The sequence below is a fragment of the Myotis yumanensis genome, unplaced genomic scaffold (assembly GCF_028538775.1).
Source record: "Myotis yumanensis isolate MYYU_CA2020_CCGP unplaced genomic scaffold, mMyoYum1.0.hap1 SCAF_4, whole genome shotgun sequence".
Classification (NCBI taxonomy): domain Eukaryota; kingdom Metazoa; phylum Chordata; class Mammalia; order Chiroptera; family Vespertilionidae; genus Myotis; species Myotis yumanensis.
The window spans coordinates 39,656,038-39,671,215 of NW_027223755.1; the positions used below are offsets into that span (position 1 = coordinate 39,656,038).

Here is a 15,178-nt window from a genome sequence, read left to right on the forward strand (position 1 = left end):
ACTGATTTTGTGACATCATGCATTGGTCTTTTAGAAAATATTGAGTTATGCAAATCTTTTTTTTAATCTCACTCAAGGATATGTTTTTATTGATTTTTAAAGAGAGAAGAAAGGAGAGAGAGAAAAACATTGATGTGAGAAAGAAACCGATCTGTTGTGTCCTGTATACACTCCAACCAGGGATTGAACCAGAAACCTAGGTATGTGCCTTGACTGGGAATTGAACCTGAAACCTTTTTAGGTATATGGGATGACACTCCAACCAACTTTGCCACCTGGCCAGGGCGAATCATGCAAATCTTCATTATATGTGTTTCATTATAAAATATCAAAAAGATCACCTTTGTAAATATTACCACTGATCTCACCAGAAAACTTTTAAGTATTGAAAGACATCAATGTCAAAGTGGTAGACAGAAGTTTTCCTAAACTCTAACTTTCTCTTGAAAGCTTGAATTTTTTCTTTTGCAACAAATACCATTAGCAATTTTCCTTGAAGTGACTGGGTTACTTCATTCATTTTTAAGAAAATGTCTGACATATAAACAAGTGTGAATAACTAGTTTGTTTGTTAGTTATTTTTTCAAATTAAAAAGAAAAGTAAGGCTAGTTTTCTTACAATGCTTACAACTCAAACAAGTGCTCTACTAGAGCACTTCAGTACTATTAGCATACTTCCCGCTTCATTCGATTTAATAAAACTAATAATTTTTCTGCTTCAACAAATTCATTAAGTGAAAATGGCTGGGGTTTTTGTTTGTTTGTTTTTAACTGCTAGTACATGGTAGTGAAAAATACTGTGATTATTAGTGCTATTTGGTGGCACTGCCCTGATTCCTACCTAGGGCTCCAGAATTTTACCCATTTACGTTAGGACTGTAAGTACAAACGTAAATACCATGCAACAGGCAATAATGTGTTGGTATTGTTATGAAAATAATTTTGACCTCACAGACTCTCTGGAAAGAGGCTCAAAGATTCCTAGATGGTGCACAGACCATACTTTGGGAATCATTGTTTTAAAAGAACTAAAAGGGTAAAATCTCCTAAAGTAAATAGTTGTATGAAGTCTAATTTCAATAAACTTTACAAATTCTTCTTTCATGCTACACCTTAACTTCCCTTTCAAAATAATATTAATAAACAGAATCATTTAATCTGATTCAACCTCTCTTAAGAAATAAAACTTACTGCCCAGACAGTGTGGTTCAGTGGTTGAGCATCGACCCATGCACCAAGAGGTCACTGGTTCAATTCCCAGTCAGGGCACATGCCCAGGATGCAGGTCCGGGCTCTAGTAGGGGGCGTGCAGGACGCAGCCAATCAATGATCCTCTCTCATCATTAATGTTTCTATCTCTCTATCCCTCTCCCTTCTTCTCTCTCTAAAAATCAATAAAAACATATTTTTTTAAAAAGAATACTTTAAAAAAAATAAATTTTAAAAAGAAATAAAACTTGAGAGTATTTGTAAAATTACATATATATATATATGCTGCTAAAGAGGCAATTATTCAAAAACATAATTCTAAAACGAAATGAAGACATTTTTGATGTACAAAATGACTAAGTATCTATAACATAATAAAGCCAAAAATTAGAATGCTTACTCTAACAGAGCTTGATTTTGTTCCATTTCATCTTGAGGTTGCTAGGGAAAAAAAATACAGTAGTTTTCCAACTGATGAATACTAACCCAATGCAACACACTAAAAATTTAACATTTAAGGTGATTCATATTATTCTTTCTTAGCATCTTTTTTTATTGTGGTAAAATACGTATAAAATAAAATTTACAATTTTAACCATGTACAGTTCTGTGGTACATATATATTCACAATGATGTGCAACCATCACCACCATCCATCTCCAGAAGTTATTCATCCTCTCCTACTAAAACTCCATTAAACACTAACTGTCTATTCACCACCCCACCAACCCTCAGTATCTACCCTTTTACTTTTTGTCTCTATGAATTTGACTACTCTAAGTAGCTCATATAAAAAAATACCAGTTTTGCCTAGTGGAGAGAGTGCTGGCCAGCGGGCTGAAGGGTCATGGGTTCAATTCCCGGTCAAGGGCATGTACATCGGTTGTAGGCTCAATCCCTGGACCCAAGTGGGGGCACGTGTGGGAAGCAACCAGTCCGATGTTTCTCTCTGCCTCTCTCCCTCCCTTCCACTCTCTCTAAAAATAATGGAAAAATATCCTCGATGAGGATTAAAAAAAAAAGAAAAGAAATACTACATATATTTGTCCTCTTGTGAGTGGTTTATTTCACTTAGTATAATGTCTTCAAGGTTTATCCATGTTGTAGCATGGCTGAAGAATATTCCATTGTATGTACCATATTTTGTTTACCCACTCATTTATTAGTAGACACTTTGGTTACTTCCACCTTTTGGCTATTGTGAATAATGTTTCTATGAATGTGGGTAAACAAATATATTTCTGAGTCTCTATATCCACTTATTTTAGGTATAATTGCAAAAGTGGAATTTTTGGATCCTATGTATAATATTTTGTGGGATCACTATACCATTTTCCACAGAGACTGCAACCATTCTACATTTCCCACAAGCAATGAGTAAGAATTCTGATTAAGAGAGAATAGCGCCCTAGCTGGTTTGGCTCAGTGGATAGAGTGTCGGCCTACAGACTGGGGGGGTCCTGGGTTTGATTCCGGTCAAGAGCATGTACCTTGGTTGCGGGCACTTCCCCAGCGGGGGGTGTGCAGGAGGCAGCTGACCAATGTTTCTCTCTCATCGATGTTTCTCACTCTCTATCCCTCTCCCTTCCTCTCTGAAAAATCAATAAAATATATATTATTTTAAAAAGAGAATGTCACCTCCCTACTGGGGCTTAAAAAGACTGATACTGATACACACACACACACACACCAGCTTCAGCTACATATATAATAAAACAGGTACTATATATACATATAAATCTCTCTATGAGTGCTGGCCTTGCCAACCATGATCCTTCTTCTATTACATGGTCATCAAACAAGCTTGTGATTGTTCATTTCCTTCAAGGTTCTCATTAATGTTCATTTAAACCAGTGGTTCTCAACCTTCCTAATGCTGCGACCCTTTAATACAGTTCCTCATGTTGTGGTGACCCCCAATCATAAAATTATTTTCGTTGCTACTTCATAACTGTAATTTTGCTACTGTTATGAATCGTAATGTAAATATCTGATATGCAGGATGTATTTTCATTGTTACAAATTGAACATAATTAAAGCACTGTGATTAATCACAAAAACAATATGTAATTATATATGTGTTTTCCGATGGTCTTAGGCAACCCCTGTGAAAGGGTCGTTTGACCCCCAAAGGGGTCGAGACCCACAGGTTGAGAACCGCTGATTTAAACTGATTTCACCTTTACATATGGGTAAGGATGGAAGGTGAAAGCTGCAGAATGGAGAAGGAAAGTGAGATTCAACCTGAATTCACACCGCTCAGATAAAGAGTTCCACAGGTAATATCCGTAAGATTGAATTAATCATTATTCCCTGTTAAACAAGTATTTTCTATATGATCAAAAATGGAATATAATAAAACCAGTGATGCCCCTGTACTAATCAGCATTCTCCAGAGAAACAAAACCAATAGAATATGTACATATGTATAGAAAGAGATGTATCATAAGGAATTAGCTTCATGGACTGGCAAGTCCAATCTGCAGTGTGGGTCACGAGGCTCAAGACTCAGGAAAACTGATGATGTAGACGAAGTCCAAAGGCTGTCTGCTGGAAAATTCTGTCTTGCTCAGGGCAGCTGGTCTTTTTGTTCTATTGAGACCTTCAACTGGTTGGATGAGGGCCACCTACATTATGGAGGGTAATCTACTCTACTAAAATCTATTATTTAAATGTTAATATCATTCAAAAACATCCTCTCAGAAACTGCTATACTAAACATTTTCCATGTACAGTAATTTTTTGGAATTTATTTAGAAATCAATTCAAGGTATAAAGCAATATATTTTATTATTTGAAAATAATTATGGGTTAGAATCAACATCATCAAAATGTCCATACTACCCAAAGTAATCTATAAATTCAACGCACTTCCCATTAAAATACCAACGGCATATTTCACAGATCTAGAACGAACTCTCCAAAAATTCATCTGGAATAAAAAAAGACCTCGAATAGCTGCAGTAATCCTGAGAAAGAACAAAGTAGGTGGGATCTCAATACCAGATATCAAGCTGTATTACAAAGCCACTGTTCTCAAAACTGCCTGGTACTGGCACAAGAACAGACATATAGATCAATGGAATAGAATAGAGAGCCCAGAAATCGGCCCAAACCAATATGCTCAATTAATATTTGACAAAGGAGGCAAGAACATACAATGGAGTCAAGAAGTCTCTTCAATAAATGGTGTTGGGAAAATTGGACAGATACATGCAAGAAAATGAAACTAGACCACTAACTTACACCATACACAAAAATAAACTCAAAATGGATAAAGGACTTAAATGTACAACGGGAAACCATAAAAATTCTAGAAGAATCTAAAGGCAACAAAATCTCAGACATATGCCGAAGCAATTTCTTCACTGATACAGCTCCTAGGGCACTTGAAACTAAAGAGAAAATGAACAAATGGGTCTTCATCAAAATAAAAAGCTTCTGCACAGCAAAAGAAACCATCAACAAAACAACAAGAAAGCCCACTGCGTGGGAAAACATACTTGCCAATGTCATATCTGATAAGGGCCTAATCTCCAAAATTTATAGGGAACTCATACAACTTAACAAAAGGAAGATAAACAATCCAATCAAAAAATGGGCAAAGGATCTAAATAGACACCTTTCAAAAGAGGACATTCAGAAAGCCAAGAGACATATGAAAACATGCTCAAAGTCACTAATCATCCGAGAGATGCAAATCAAAACAACAATGAGGTACCATCTCACACCTGTCAGAATGGCTATCATCAACAAATCCACAAACGACAAGTGCTGGAGAGGATGTGGAGAAAAAGGAACACTCGTGCACTGCTGGTGGGAATGCAGACTGGTGCAGCCACTGTGGAAGACAGTATGGAGTTTCCTCAAAAAACTAAAAATGGAACTCCCATTTGACCCTGTGATCTCACTTCTAGGAATATATCCCAAGAAACCAGAAACACCAATGAGAAAGGATATATGCACCCATATGTTCATAGCAGCACAATTCACCATAGCTAAGATCTGGAAACAGCCTAAGTGCCCATCAGTAGATGAATGGATTAAACAACTATGGTACATCTACATGATGGAATACTATGCTGCTGTAAAAAAGAAGGAACTCTTACCATTTGCAACGGCATGGATGGAACTGGAGAGCATTATGCTAAGTGAAATAAGCCAGTCAATGAAGGAAAAACACCACATGATCTCACTCACTCATGGATAATAAAGACCATTATAAACTTATGAACAAAAATAGATACAGAGGCAGAGCTGCCTCAAACAGACTGCCAAACTGCAGTGGGAAGGCTGGGGAGGGTAGGGGGGCAGAAGAGGGGTAAGAGTTCAACCGAAGGACTTATATGCATGCATATAAGCATAACCAATGGACATAAGACACTGGGGGGTAGGGGAGGCCAGGGGATTGTCAAGGGCGGGGGGGAAAAAAGGAGACATATGTAATACCCTTTGTAATACTTTAAGCAATAAAAAAATGATTTAATGAATAAAAATATGCTATTTATAAGTCAAAAAAAAGAAAATAATTATGGGAAAGCATCTTTTCTGGTCTCTCCATTTCTTTATTTGATAAAATCAATTTCTCTCATATAATTTCTTCTCCCCTCCCCCCGCCACAGTGGACTTTTCTTTCTCCCCCCACCCCCTAGAGCAGCGGTTCTCAACCTGTGGGTTGCGACCCCTTTGGGGGTTAAACGACCCTTTCACAGGGTCACCTAATAAGACCATCGGAAAACACATATAATTACATATTGTTTTTGTGATTAATCACTATGCTTTAATTATGTTCAATTTGTAACAATGAAATTGGGGGTCACCACAACATGAGGAACTGTATTAAAGGGTCTCGGCATTAGGAAGGTTGAGAATCACTGCCCTAGAGTGACTTTTTATTTCAAATTGACCAAATGTAAAGATTGAGGGAAAGAGACCCAAGTCTGTCCGTCTCCTTGGCTGAGGCCCACTTGCATTTCCATCCATGGTTCACACAACAAGCCCCCACTGGCTAATGTCACAAGGGTTCTGAGTGTTGGAATATAAAGAAAGAATAACTGTGGGAAAGTGTTGGAGTCTGTTTTTTAAGGTGGGGAAAGAATATTTCCCTTCCCCTAATGGTTTATTTTCATAGAATAAAAATAAAAATAATGAGAACAATATGTATCAATTTTTAAAATAATATTAAAATTCACTACAGATGTTTAAACATTTTGGTTATATGGTCTAACTTTTACTGCAGGCAAAAAAAAGAGGGATAGTGGAAAGTTAAAGGAGGTATCTATTTTACTACCAATGAATTCCCATGAAGGTGAAAAAAAGAGGAACAAATATCAAATACTTCATTTATCCTTCTTCTTCTAATTTTACAACAAGCCCATACAGCAGATGGCTGATTTACTATCTGATGTACAACCTTTCAAAGATATAATCATTAACTCCTAAAGTCCTGTAAAGCAATTGTTCCAAGCTGGTTGATTATCAGAAATTACCTGGGAGTCTTTCAAAATGGAGATTCCTGCCCTAACCGGTTTGGCTCAGTAGATAGAGCGTTGGCCTGCGGACTGAAGGGTCCTGGGTTCGATTCTGGTCAAGGGCATGTACCTTGGTTTCAGGCACATCCTCAATAGGGGGTGTGCAGGAGGCAGCTGACTGATGTTTCTAACTCTCTATCCCTCTCCCTTCCTCTCTGTAAAAAACCAATAAAATATATATTTTAAAAAATGGAGATTCCTAAGTTCCACTCAAGTACAGGTGTTAAGAGTCTATATTTTTAAAAAGCTATCCAAATGAGTCTGATAATCAAACTTTCAAAATCACTGTTCTGAGGTATAATCTAAAGCCTGGTACAATATTCTCATAGCAAATGCTTCTGAAATAAACTGATAAAATTATTATTTCCCATTTCACAATTACTGAGACTAAGGAGGAAAATGTTTTTCCCTTAACTCAGAAATTGCAAAATGATTTTAAGCAAATTATTAGAAACTAAATATAGACATTTCAGCTTCAAGAAAAAATATTTTATGTTAAAATTTTCTTTTAATCAGAGATAATTCAAGTGAGACACCTTCCTAGGTACAATATTAAATAGATCCTCATGGTCAAATCTTCCCTTCCATTCCTTAAGACTTTGTAGGTATCTCTGGTTAGCTAATTTATTTATGCCAAGGTCAAGGTACTAACTAAATCACCCCTTACCTTACCTCAAGGTGATTACATTACAAAGCAAATAAAAACGTGTGTATATAAGTGTGTGTACACACACATGCATTCACACACACAGAACAACAGAAAAGCCTTTCAGTGGTCCATACCTCAAATTCTACCACACAGACTTAGTATCTTCTTCACAAATTTAAGATGACTCTGACATATCATGGAGATGAAAACTCTAATTATTATATTCTAATATAATTCTAACCTCTTAGAACATTCTGTTCCTCCCACTTCCACATCTCTACTGAAAGAGAAAAATAAAGAGGAAAAAGGAAATATTTTAACACCTCCTCCTAAAACAACTGTCTTTCAATAAATTTGCAACAGAGAAACAGAATGATTAGCTAAGAAAGGAGAAAAGAACTGATAAAAGAAAGAAGCAGCAAAATAACAGACAGAAAGAATTAATCATTAGTAATTTGTCACTCTTTGAAGTAGCATTTCCAATTTTTAACAAGTATGTATTTAATCAATATGCTTACACACCTGTAAGACTGCATCCTCATTAAGCACAGGCATAGTCTTCTTTTTACTTATTTGCTTTTGTGGATCCTCTCTGAGCTTCAACCCAAGTTGAATCTCAGGAGAGCATGTGCCTAGAATGGAATATAATTATAGTCATTCATAACAGTTTTATTGCTCTGACAATGACTCAAGGATTTAAAGATAGTAAAAAAAAAGTCATTAAAGGTCATTTTGTAAATTATAATTTCCTAATTGTCACTTTTATGAATTATGGTTTTTAACTTATTAATTAGGAAGAAACATACACATTACAGTAAATAAAATAATACTTGATAGTTACTTTTTTTCAGGATGAATGATGCAAAGGATATAAATAGAAAATTATATAGATTTAAATCCCACTAGAAAGAATACTTTCCTTTTAAAAAAATTTTTAGGTCTTTTTAAAACCCATCATGCTAGTATATAATTCAAAAAAAGTCCAAATTTCTGTTTCAAGATGGCAAATTGAGCCCATATTTTAACTTTCTTCCCTTCCCAATTCCTAAAAAGAATCCAAAGAAATGATTAGGTTTTAAAAATCTAAAACAGCAATGGTTTAAAAAAAAAAAAAGGCGGGGGTGGGGGGTGGGGGGAAGATACCCTCTATAGATTAGAAGATGAAAATAGATTAAATAGAAAATAGTAGTAAACAGCTGGTCACTCAACATAGAAAAGGAGGGGCTCCTTCAGAAGTAACTACTAGTATATGGACTTTTTCCATCAGAATCCCCGAAAACTACCCAGCTCCGAAATCGCACCAACAAAGATGCAAGAGGGTAGATTAGAAGTTCACAGTGGTACTGAGCTTGCTGTTTGTATCCAAGAAGCTTAGGATGAATGTTGTAGCCAGCTACTCTGTGTAGGAAGATATATTCCTGCCCAGATATAGAAATGTACTAAAAGCTAAGGCTGGTAAAATAATGTAATAATGGCACAGAAGTAGAAATAGTCAAAAAGATCAATGAAACAAAACAAAAAAAAAAGTGGGAAACAGACATATATATCTAGGAATTTAATATGTAACAATATGGTATTTTAAACAGTGGCACCAAGAAGAATTATTCAATAAATAATATTGGGAAAATTGGTTAATCATTTAGAAAAAAATAAATATAGAACTACCTTCCCATAGGCCAAAATATTCCAAAGAGATTATTTGTAAAAGCTGTAAATATAATAAGTGGAAATAAAGAGAGAAGAAAATACTTTATAGTCTTGAAATAGGTAAACTATTTCTAAATTTGAAAACTAATAAACCTTAAAAAAAAAAAAAAAAAAAGAAGAAGAGACTGCCCTAGCCGGTTTGGCTCAGTGGATAAAAGCATCAGCCTGTGGACCAAAGAGTCCCAGATTCCATTCCGGTCAAGGGCACATACCTGGGTTACAGACTCATCTCTGGGCCCTGGTTGGGGTGCATGCAGGAGACAACCAATTGATGTGTTTCTCTCACATTGATATTTCTCTCTCTCTTCCTCACTCTCTTCCACTCTCTCTAAAATTCAATGGAAAAATATCCTCGGGTGAGGATTAAAAAAAAAGAAGTTAAAAAAAAAAAGACCGACTTTTACTGTATAAAAACTTAAAACTTCTACAATACAAAATATATCATGAATAACATGAAAACATAACTAAGAAACTGGGAAAACCTATTTGCAATACATATGACAATTTTTGTTATATTTAATATGTAAAATGCTCTTATAAATCAATAATAAAGATTAGGAGATATATAAGGCAATTCACACCAAAAAAAAGTATGAATGATCAATATTAATATATGCCTAAATAGTCTTTAAAATTAAAATAATCAGATACTTTTTATTTATTAGTTTTGCAAAGACTGAATATGTCCTATGTTGGTTAGAGGGGAAAGCCATTTTTCTAGGGGTCCATAATGTCAAGATCTGACACATGTCAGATCCTTTAAAATCAGAATACATTATTTGAAAGTTAATCTAATTTTAACTAGTTATTTATTCTAAATAAATAATTAAAAAGTAGGCAAAGGTGTAAGCATTAGAATATTCATATTTGTTATAGTATTGAAAAACATCAAAAATATCATCTATTTATTAAGTAAGGGTACATTCATACAAAATAATATGTAGCAATTTAAAAGGTTAAGGTAGATAAATATAACAAAATATGAAACATGTAGTACAATAGCAATTATGATAAGAGATATTTATGTTGGCATACAAAAGTCTAGAAGGATATACAAATACTAAATGCTGGCAATTGTTGGGAGTGGAACTGTAGGAAAGAATAGGGGATAGGATCTTCAATTTTCTACATAATATAATTTTTTATTTTTAAAATGTTTTATACTTTTAGTAATTAGCAAAAATAATAAAAGTCTATTTGGAAAAGGAAATAAAAGAAAAAACTTGGATAGAATATTAAAGCAGACCTCTAACTTTTTTCCTGCTGGCACTTTATACATCAAAGAATACATTCTGGAGACCAATATTACTCACTGTCCCTTCCAATTACAAGTAAGAAAAACCACTCCAAGACGAAACTGTAACTTGCCATTGTGGTATGAGGTGAAGTAATGTACAGTGAAAAGACATTGCAAACTATACAAAGATCTTCATGGTGTTTAGGAAATTTTTCTTCTATACTCATTTCCAGACATCCTCCAAAATGAAAATTCTCACAAGAAGAAATAATAAAAGGAGATAACCTACCGTTTAAACACCAACTGCAGAACTGAACTTTTTAAACAGTAACAATTAGTGATAGGCTTTTCTAGACACCATTTAAATTGATCTACAAGTGGACTCAGGAAGTATGAATTGGCAGGTGACAGGCACTTTTGAAAAATATATAACTACACTTATTGTGTGACAATGTTAACTGCACTAATGTAATAGACTATGTTAACAAGACTTAACTGTAGTGATCATTTCAAAATATAGAGAAACTAGAGGCCCAGTACATGAATCCGTGCATGAAGGGGGGTCCCTCAGCCTGACCTGCATCCTCTTGCAATCCGGGACCCCCTCAGGGGATGTCGGGTCTAAACCAGCAGTCAGACATCCCTCTCGCAATCCGAACACTGTACGCACCAGTGACCATACTTTTCATACAGGTGCAAGGCATCTTGATGTTTGTTGTATGGGCAGCTGCATTTTTTTGCCCTGATTATAAAAAGTAGTATATAACATGATTCTTCTGAGGCAGTAGTACCATTTTCCCTATCTTACGGGTGGAAAAACTGAAGCAGAGAGAAGTTAAGTAACTGGCTTTGTCACACAGTTGTAAGTGTCAGAATCAGGGATGACCACAAAACGTGCAAGCCAGAGTCCATGCATGTCATCACTGGATCATCCTGTTTTTTCAGTGTTAAAGTAGCCTTGCCAGGTTTTAATTTTTAAATCTAAGAGACTGTTCCCAATATATAGGGTATGGTCCCTAGGCCTGGCTGGCGATCAGGGCCATCTGTGGGGCAACCAGCGGACACGGCAATGCGGGGGGGGCGGGGGGGGGGCCTGCTGGCACCCACCTTGGCTGGCAGCCTGGCGCCGCCCACTGGCCAGCCTCACCCCCTGATCGCTGCTGCCAGTCACCTCCCTCTGGGGGGGGAAGGGAGCCAGATGCTCAATGCAGGAGCAACTCCTGCATTAAACATCTGCCCACTGGTGGTCAGTGTGCATCATAGTGACCGGTTGTTCTGCGGGTCGTTCTGCCATTCAGTCTATTTGCATATAAGGGTTTTATTATATAGGATACTGAATCATTATTTTTTACACTTGAAAATAATATGAGGTTATATGTTACTTATACCTCAATAAAAAATAATAAAATGAAAATAAATAAAAATATATACCAAGGATATCTGCAACTTAATTTTGACTGAAAGAATCAGACTGGTTATTAAAAAGTACTATTTACTGCCCTGGCAGTTGTTGCTCAGTAGTTAGAGTGTTGGCCTGTATACCAGAGGCGTAGGTTCAATTCCCAGTCAAGAGCACGTACCCGGGTTGCAGGTTTGATCCTCAGCTCCTGTTGGGGTATGTGTAGGAGGCAACCAGTCAATGTGTCTCTCTCACATTGATGTTTCTCTATCTCTCTCCCCCTCCCTCCTCTCTCTAAAAATCAATGGGAAAAATATCCTTGGGAGAGGATTAACAAGAAAAAAGTATTATTTACTTTTGCAGCTTCTAGGGTTAAGCTATAGAGTTGGGGGGCAGAGAAGAGCTATCTCAGTCTACTACCATATCTCTGTTGTAAACATCTTCCAGAAGTATAATCCCCATTGCTGTCCTCATAGTAACAGACCTTAATAGACCTCAGGGTCTATTACAGATGCCTCAAAGAAACTAACTCAGTGTAAAGTTAAAGAACAAGACTAAATATAAAAGGAGACATTAATGAAATAATAACATCTGAGAAATTAAATGGACTGCTTAGTGAAAAGAATTATTTCTCACCTTTGCATATTCCACTTATATCAGGATGGAGACTGAACTCAGATCTAAGAGATGTGTCTTGATCAAAGAGCAACCTTTCGAATACCAAAAAGAAGGTACAGACTGTTATCATGTTTCCTAAACAAAGACTAACAATTTAACTGTCAGGTTTTTTCCTACAGTTTACTGTCAATTTTATTTTGTATTGGTTTAGGGCAGTGGTCGGCAAACTCATTAGTCAACAGAGCCAAATATCAACAGTACAACGATTGAAATTTCTTTTGAGAGCCAAATTTTTTAAACTTAAACTATATAGGTAGGTACATTGTTATTAACTTAATTAGGGTACTCCTAAGGCTTAGAAAGAGCCACACTCAAGGGGCCAAAGAGCCGCATGTGGCTCGTGAGCCGCAGTTTGCCAAACACTGGTTTAGGGTGTACAGCTTAGACGTTAGACAATCATATACTTTACAAAGTGTTCCCCTCAATATTTCCAGTTCCCAACTGGCACCATACAATATTATTGACTATATTCCCTATGCTTTCCTTTACATACCTGTGACTATTTTGTAACTGCCAATTTGTTCTTCCTAATCCCTTCACCTTTTTCACCCAATCCCCAACCCCTTCTCCCTTCTGGCAACCATCTGCATCTATAAGTCCGTTTTGTTTATTTTGTTCTTTAGATTCCGCATATTAGTGAAATTATATAGTATTTCTTTCTCTGACTGACTTATTTCACTGAGCATACTCCCCTCTAGGTCCATCCAGGCTGTCGCAACAACAAACAATCCAATTTAAAAAATGAGCACAGACCCTGGCCTGTATGGCTAAGTGATTAGAGTGTTGGCCCTCACACCAGAGGGTCAAGGGTTTGATTCCCAGTCAAGGGCACGTACCTGGGTTGAAGGTTCAATCCCTGACCAGCATTGTCACATGCAGAAGGCAACCAATCGGTCTTTCTCATACTGATGTTTCTCTCTCTCTCTCTCTCTCTCTCTCTCTCTCTCTCATCTTCCCCCTCCCTCCCTCCCTTCCACTCTCTCTAAATGTCAATTGGAAAAAAATTCTCGGGTGAGGACTAACAAAAAATTAGGACAGGATCTAAGTAGACACTTCTCTGAAGAGGACATATAGATGGCCAACAGTCATATAAAAAGATGCTCAACATCACTATCAGAGAAATGAAAATTAAAACCAAAATGAGATATCACCTCACACCTGTCAGAATGGCTACCATCAACAAGTGATAAGTGTTGACAAGGATGTGGAGAAAAGGGAACCCTCATGCACTGTTGGTGGGAATGCAGATTGGTAGCCACTATGGAAAACAGTATGGAGTTTCCTCAAAAAATTAAAAATGGAACTACTTTATGACCCACCAATTCCACTTCTGGAGATTTATCAGAAGAAACCCAAAAGATTATATGCATCCCTATCTATGTTCACTGCAGTGTTATTTGGAATAGCCAAATATGAAAGCAAACCAAGTACCTATCAATAGACGAGTGGATAAAAAAGTTGTGGTACAGATATAAGATGGAATATTACTCAGCCATAAAAAATGAAACCGTAACTGTCATTTTTTTATACCTAAACTTGCTAGCATTCTTAGTTATACCACTATTAATTTGTTGGGATGTTACTTCTGAGATTAGGTTACAAAAATTCACTAGCTTCCACCTTGTCTTCCTCTTACTCTCTTGCTTCTATCTGCTCATGGAAGTCAGTTCGCCTTGTTGTGAAATGCCCTGTGGAGAAGCCTATGTGGCAAGAAGGTAAGAGAAGAACTGAGGCCAGAGAGGAACTAATTCTTAAAACCACCATGTGTAAAGCGGATCCTTCTCATGAACCCTTGAGATGAATGCAGCCTTGGGAGTCCCTGAGTAGGATGATTTAGTTAAGCAACTCCCAGATTCCTGAAGCACAAAAACTACAAGATAGTAATGTTTATTGTTTTAAGATGCTAAGTTTTGGAGTAAGTTGTTATACAGCAATGGAAAACTAATAAAGAGATTTTAGTTACATTTCCCCAAGTGTCTCTTTTTACAGTTGTTTTGTCCAAATCAGGATCCAAACAAGGTACACATTAGATTTAGTTGCTATGTAAGTCTCTTTTTAAATCTATATATTACCCCCAACCTCCCCCACCCCTTTGCAATTTATTTGTTGAAAAAACTGGGTTGTTTTTACTGAAGAGTTTCCCACATTTTGCATTTACTGACTGCATGTTATTTAATATGTTCCTCTATCTTGTATATTTCCTGTAAACTGGTTATTAGACCTAGAGGTTTGATCTAATTCAAGTTCAATTTGGGGAAGCATATGTGTACTTCCTACAGAAGATAATGAAGTATATGTCGGGAAAGGCAGTCTTGTGCATGCAGTCTTTCAACTACCTTTTGGCCTCGAGCTTGAAACACTTTCTTACAAAGAGACAAAGAGTTCTCTCAGGCTGTGCTGGACCTATTACCTTGTGTGAAAATACCTTTCCTTGTTTCAGACTCAATGTGCATTCCTTTGATTTGTTTAAGTGTGTGTCACATGGCACCTGGCCAATCCCATCACTATATATGTCTTCTGTGGGGAGAGGATGAAGTTCCTCATTCTGTGGCACAAGAGGGGTGTGGGCATGCCAGTGGCCATGGGGGACCAGTGCCCACTATTGAAGCCAATCTTGCTCTGTCTCTTCTCTATGTGAGTGAAGTGTTGTTCCAGCACTGTGTTTTCATCGGTGACTCTAATACCAAGATACAGTGGGGAGAAGTGTCTGGATTTCTGCTTCTGGTGATAGGCAACAGATGCCACTTGCTCAATATGATGGTTGTAAC

General features: G+C 36.7%; 1 protein-coding gene across 1 annotated transcript in view; it reads right to left on the minus strand.

Annotated features, from left to right (window-relative positions):
- ANKRD31 (ankyrin repeat domain 31) overlaps positions 1-15,178 on the minus strand; it is a 139,615-nt gene that overhangs the window by 120,527 nt on the left and 3,910 nt on the right. Inside the window, exons 2-4 of the mRNA XM_070412195.1 lie at positions 12,369-12,442; positions 7,912-8,021; positions 1,610-1,650 (exon numbers count right to left, since the gene is read on the minus strand). Of these exons, the coding sequence (XP_070268296.1) occupies positions 1,610-1,650; positions 7,912-8,021; positions 12,369-12,442 (225 nt within the window). The remainder of the gene's footprint in view (positions 1-1,609; positions 1,651-7,911; positions 8,022-12,368; positions 12,443-15,178) is intronic.